Consider the following 7,030-nt stretch of genomic DNA (forward strand, 5'->3'; position numbering starts at 1 on the left):
ACAAAAAGAAATCTACTATATAAAAAATTAACACAATCACAAATAATTATCTCTCGATCCTAATTACAAGAGTACTCTCTTAAAACTTTTGTACTACTCACACCTTTTACCCATTATCAACAACATAATATAAAAGAGAATTTTACTAGAGTTAGTACACCCGAATTTAAAATGTTTCTACTTGCAACAATTTGAAACCAATGCCATAGTCTCCTTTTACGGAGTTTGGAGGCCTTTATTTCTTAGAATTCTTTCTAATGTAGGTAGGACATCCACTTTTTCTAATATTTTATTTGCCAAACTTCAAGAGAAACTATATATATTTATATATAGAGTTTGGTTTTATGAGAAGATTACAAAGACGATGGAGGTTAAAGTTTTGTCAAGAGAAACTATTATACCTTCGTCCCCAACTCCCCCTCATCTTCAAACCTTTCAACTTTCACTTCTTGATCAATTGTCTCCGATGCTTTATATTCCACTTTTATTTTTCTACCCCATGAAAACAAATTATGATATTGATCACCAAGATCCTAAGAAAACAATTGCTACCCTAAAAAATTCTTTATCAAAAACTCTTAGTCGTTTTTACTTATTGGCAGGAAGAATCACTGACAAATCCATCCATTGTAATGATAAAGGAGCTGTTTTTCAAGAAGCAACCGTAAGCTGCAACATGTTTGAGATCCTTAAAGAACCAAACAGCGAGGTTTTAGCAAAACTCCTCCCATGTTCTTTGTCGTGTACTACTAAGCCAATTGAAGAATATACTCAAATTGTTGTTCAAGCCAACATCTTCAAATGTGGTGGAATTGCAATATCTCTTTGTTTATTGCACAAGCTTATAGATGCAGCTACTTTCAGTTGTTTTCTAAGATCATGGGCCACCACCAACAGAGAATTATTATTATCTTTTGATTCATCTCCAAATAACAATATGGCATGTTATGACTACAATTCTTTTTCTTCCCTCTTTCCACAAACAAATTTGTTGCCTTTTCATAAAGCGGCCGTAACGTTGAGTACTACTCCCGCTCGTAAACATCATTTACAAAGATTCGTTTTCCGATCAAAAGCGATATTAGACCTAAAAGCTAAAGCCAAATCTAGTGATGTACCAAATCCAACATGTGTTGAAACACTAACTGGGTTTATTTGGAAATATGCCATGAAAGTTGCTGATCATGATAATTCTCAGAAGCAATCAACTTTGTCTCATGTTGTAAACATGAGGAAGATAATAGAACCATCATTGCCTGAAGATTCTGTGGGGAACATTCTGTGGGGCACAGTTGCTCATTATTATTCAACCACAAGCCATGAAGAAATGGAGGATTTGGAGCTAAGCAAATTGGTAAGTCTGTTGAGACAATCATTTAAAAAAGTCAACAATAAAGAATACATAAAAGAGTTGATAATGGAATCTGATAAAGGAAGAAGTGATGGTGTTATGAAGTTGGTTGGTGAGATAAATAAGTGTCCATTATCAAATTATTACTTTTTCACAAGTTGGAAAAATATGAATTTGAATGAAGTTGATTTTGGGTGGGGAAAACCTTTATGGTTTGCCATTGCTGGGGATTCAAATGAGATGATGAAGGGTAATTTTGTTATTTTGTTAGATAGTGTATTGGATGATGGCTCAATGGAGGCATGGATTCTATTAGATGAAAAAAAAATGCAACTTTTAGACCAAAATCAACAATTTCTTGAGTTTGCATTGCTGAATCCAAGTATAAATTTCCCATGAGAAATTTGATGAGATTTTTCTATAATAAAACTAATCTCTCTATGTTATTGTCTAAAGAATGAGCATATTGTAATAAATGTTTACTCGTTTCGGTTGAGTTATGAGTTTTTCTTTTAATTTACATTTTATTTTATATTAATCTTGTAAGATTCATCTTTTTTAAAAAAATGAAGTGCATGTCAATGATTGCGGGTTAAATTCACTAACTTTGACTTAAAATTATAAGTTACTGACTATTAACTTGATCCCTTCTTCTACCTTCATTTAGAGTGAACTACTTTTGTTTGGCTTCAATTATAATTTGTTTAATGGTTTTTTAGATTCCATTCTTGTTCTATCTCTTTTCTCTCTACTTCTTCTATTGGTTTAATAAAGATTGTATGCATTATTAATTGATTGTGAGATAAAATCCCATATTTTTCTAATATTGTATCAGAGTCCATGAAATTTAAATGAATATTTTATTAAAAAATAATTTGGCTCAAGAAATAAGACTAATGAATCCAAAAGAGTTAGGCGTCATCTTCAAAGGACATACTGTAGTTCATGTAGTATGTATCTAAAATTTATTGAAAATATGAAAACTAGAATAAAATTGAATCCAAAGTAGTACAAACCAAAATGATATTTTGATATATATTTTAACACTTAACATGAATTAACAAGCAAACATAATTCAATTGGCATACAAATGTACTACTAACTACGAGATTTGTGGTTAAAATCTTCTTATCCATTATATTCAAAAGAAAAAAAAATGACCTAAAAGGGCCTCAAAATCTTGAAGGCTGGGGGGAACAAATACAACTCTATTGAAAGTAGGAACATCAAGAAGGGCAAAAAAAAAAACTATATATTTGGGGTTATTCAAGGCAATAGGATGGTTAGGCTTGTGCCCATCAATATGATTCACAACTCTTTTTCATAAAGTCATGGTAATAGGAATGAATCAAGTTTTATCATTTTGAAAAAGTATAAAATAAGTAAATTAAGAAAAGGTTTAAAAAAACAAATTGTTCAAAGCGAGTATAGCTCAACTGATATAGAGATGTATTACCAGCTAAGATGTTTGTGGTTTGAGTTTCCATAATCTCGTTGGACTAAAAAAAAATAATTAAATTCTAATTACTAAAGTATTGATATATAATATTAAATTTACCATAATCCATAAATTTAAATTTTTAGGTTGATAGATGATTTAATATGGTACTAGAGAGTTTTAATCTTTTTTTCAGTTAAATGTTTGAATAGTTTGTCAAATTCTAAAAATATGTAGCATGTTTTTAATGTTTTTAACTTTAATTTTTAAAGTTTTCTAAACTTGATTTTACTTTTTAAAACTTCTCTAAAAACTCGATAATGTAGAAAACAAAGAAGTAAAAAATGGGAAGTAGTGTCTAAAAACTAAATAGTTATCAAATGATTGAACAATTGTAAGAGAATTGAAACAATAAAATTCTTTACTGCTAACACATTTGTATGCTAGTAGTGGTATATTAATTAACTTTAGCATGTTTATATATATGGATTACAACTTAGCTAATATTAAAGATATGATGTATTCCTAAATAATTGCATGTAACTTTTGGAATTAAAACTATTTATTAGTTAGTAGATAATTCTTTATTGGCTTATTTCTGATAATTTAAAAGGTCAATGATGTGAATTCAACCATAGAATCATTGCATGAATTCGAAAGAACAATTACAAGAAGAAAGATAAAGAAGATTCAATAGGCATTTACACTACATCTTCAAAAATTAGTAAATTCACAAAAACCAACAAATAATTTTGAACCCAATTTTATATAAATAATAGTTCAATGAATCAAGAAGGGAATGATATGAAGATAATACATGAAAAGTCCTATAGTTTAGAAGATGACATGGAGGTAAAAGAAGTGTACAAATGTTGTAAAGAAAATGTTGTCAACTGTGTTCTACATAGAAAAACGTGATGTCAAATCTTGTCAAATGTGAGAATTAAGTTTGTCGTCATCTAAAGGAGATATTTAAGACGATTTGGAGACTTTCTACATTTTTAGCTTTGCATTTTGACTAATTAATTAGTATGCAATTATGTTTTATATTTTTAGGTCTTATTTTCTATAATTTGTAATTTATTGTATTTATTGTGTTCTTGGTCCATGCACGACCTTTTACCTATAAAATGACTTTTAAGTTATTACATCTATGGCCTTTTTGTATTTTAAATTTAAATTTTACTTTATGTATTTTGCTTTAAAATAAAACAACCGTTTAAAATTAGAATTAAATTATTCCCTTTCATATTTTTAAATCAAAGAATGTTTTATTTAAGTTAAGTTTATAAATTAGGATGAAATTGAAAAAAAAAAAAAAATTTTGTAGAGTCCAAAACTTAATATATAAACACACTACTATTTAATAATTCCCCATTGTGTTTTAATTTCCATTTTTATGAAGATTAAAAAATTGTAATTTGTTTGTTAATTCTCACATTGTCTATGGTAGTTTTCAATTTTATATTATTTTATTTTTATTTTTAATAACAATTCAATCTTTCAAATTATTTTCTCTCCATTCAAGATATATTGGGAATGCAACCAAAATCTCATACTGATTAAATAAGAAGATGGTCACGAGTATATAAGTGATGACAATTATCTCTATTGGTATGACACCTTTTGGTTTGAATCAAAAGCAAAGCTACGAGATTTATGTCAAAAATAGATAATAACATACCATTATAAAAATAGTTAAAGAGTTGTTATCCTTATCAAAAGTTACCATGGTATGTCACACCAATTCAAAAAAAGAAAAGTAGAACCTTTGCATTCAAAAGTTTATAACGACTGACAAAGAGGTAAAAAATATTGATTTTAGTACCATATTTGAAATTGTGTTTTAAAATTAAAACTTTACACTTTGTAATTTTCTTTGAAACAAATCAACATTTTAGATTTAAAATAAAATCACCTTAACCAATATAGTATACGTTAAATTTATAACTTATTATTGTCAGTAAAAAATTAATTATGGATAGTAAATCATAATAAATTAGTAATTATCAATAACTAGCGTGTAGAATTCAAAGGATAGCAATAAAGCAATGGTTTAAAATTAATTTAAATTAATATATTTCCTTTTCAGGATGAGTATTACAATACTCAGTATAAAAGACCCTATTGTTGTCGATGGATCGTGAATACATAAAAGCAACATACACATTTTTCTATGGCGGGACTTAATCTTTACTTTTTCAATCTCCACTCATTTTCCTTAAACTCAGGATGTACATCTCTTTCGTACCCATAATTTTACATACATCTCTTTCATACATATAAAATTCATTGGACATGTAACTCTTTCATACGCCCTAGGCCTTTTTAAGTACGCATCACTTTCATGCATACCATCTTTGCTACATCAAATTAACATACGAAGACCTTTAATCATGTATCTTTTTCATGTAAATAAAAGTGTTGGTGGAAAAGGAGGTGATCAATTCTTCGTTTTCATTTGACTGAATTTTCATGGATGCATGTGTTCCCATAAAGAATTGTTTTCACAGTGTGTGCAATGTAATAGGTTTCACTAAGTCACAAATCTAGATCGCACATCACATGATATTCACGACTTTTATAAGTAATAACATATACAATTCAGAGTTTTCATAAATGACATTCATGTACCTTTGCATATAAATTTCACATCCCAACTTTCATATCTCATAATAGACTAAATGACTCATATATTTAATATTCATGTACCTATGCATTTAGATTTAAGAGAGTAACTTTTATATCTCATAATAAACTCAATTATATGTCAACATGCGTTAATACGCAAGCTAACATTTTACACGGCTTCAATGGAAAATCCCTTACCTAAACTTAATCCAATTCCAACAAATGTCTTCTTCCTCTATGAAATCATTTATCTTTCGAGATTTGAACTTTTGAGGACAAAAGATCTAAAAAGAAAAGAATATCAAGAAAAATTTAAATTAGTTATCTTCAATTATTGGATTTTATGTTCCTTTAATTTTGATATTTGAAGCCAAGATGGGATAGTTTGGGAAGAAAAAAATATTTTCTTCTGTTTGGCATGAATCCCCCCTAAAAGAGCTACTTTTTTCTACCTAAATTGGGTTAATTCTACGTTATTTAATGTTTAAACGTTCTTATAAGTCGGATATCAAGCTTTTGGGAGACTCTCAAAATGATCTGGGTAAACGAGCTAAAACAAAGCATTTATGGGTCAACTGGAGCAATCAGGATCACAAGAAGGAAAATTATGAAAATGGCCCTAAAGGGTTGGTGTTATTTACACAGCAAATCTAAAGTGCCACAATATTGCCATGTGGCATTGCGATGCCATCACAAATCTTTGACCAGTAGACACACGCAAATGTATAAACACCATGATTTTGTTCGGTGGTGTCGTGGCATTGCAACAAACTTTATAAATAAGTCTCATTTGTTTTTAGGGTTTAGGGAGAGCGGCCACCACCCGACTTAACCTCTTTTCTTCTTCTTCTTCTTCTTCTTCTTCTTTTGATTTTCTTTATTTTATTTGTTTTTACCTTTTTTTTGGGTTGTAATCTTATTTTGGATGATGCTCAATCTTGTCTACATCGTCCTGACATGTTATCTGGGTTAGTTTCCTAATTTAGGAGGAACAATTCTGTTGTAAATTTGTGAGAACTGAACTTTTATTGATTAGTTACATAATGGATTCTTTCATCTTTGAGCTTTGGTTTGTTTGTGAATAGATTGATGCTCTAATCACCCATGGACATTTTTTGCTATAGATTTTAGCTTGAGCATTATCCCTCATATTTCATCTTGTTTTCATTGCCAAAGTAGCAAGGTTAAAGTTATGCATGTTTGAGATATAGGCTAATAGAGCACTCATAACGGGCAGAAATGCACGTTATTACAGCACAAAGATATAAAACAATGAAGGATTGCGATGGTAAAAATATATAAAATCGCGTCCAAAAGTATTAAGTTTAGAACATTGTGATCGCATGCGTCCATTGCATTAAAGCAGCTAACTTATGTATTTTGTGCAGGAAAAATGCGTTGGCACAAGGCGGAATTGCGATCCAAGGAATTTAGCATCCGAGCGCATTAAAAGATTGCGACCTCAAGGCTATGCGATCATATGCGTTCACGAAGATCTACTCAAGAAGGTGGCCGCATAGAGTCGGCGCATCAAGGTGAAAGCTTAATAAATCACGATGGGACAGAAAGCTGATGACGGTCAAATCCAAATTTAGTTCACAAGCCATTAA

At 29.7% G+C, this 7,030-nt stretch overlaps 1 protein-coding gene across 1 annotated transcript; it reads left to right on the top strand.

Moving 5' to 3' along the window:
• The first annotated feature begins 364 nt into the window (after window positions 1-364).
• Window positions 365-1,818, top strand: LOC120068136 (BAHD acyltransferase BIA1-like). The gene has a single exon (XM_039019837.1). The coding sequence runs from the start codon at window positions 365-367 to the stop codon at window positions 1,748-1,750; it is 1,386 nt and encodes a 461-aa protein (XP_038875765.1). The 3' UTR covers window positions 1,751-1,818.
• Window positions 1,819-7,030: the final 5,212 nt, after the last annotated feature.

The sequence above is a fragment of the Benincasa hispida genome, chromosome 1 (genome assembly GCF_009727055.1).
Source record: "Benincasa hispida cultivar B227 chromosome 1, ASM972705v1, whole genome shotgun sequence".
Lineage (NCBI taxonomy): Eukaryota > Viridiplantae > Streptophyta > Magnoliopsida > Cucurbitales > Cucurbitaceae > Benincasa > Benincasa hispida.

Bases quoted from the DNA above. Each gene is read 5' to 3' on its own strand.
- LOC120068136 (XM_039019837.1), top strand. From the start codon at position 365: ATGGAGGTTAAAGTTTTGTCAAGAGAAACTATTATACCTTCGTCCCCA.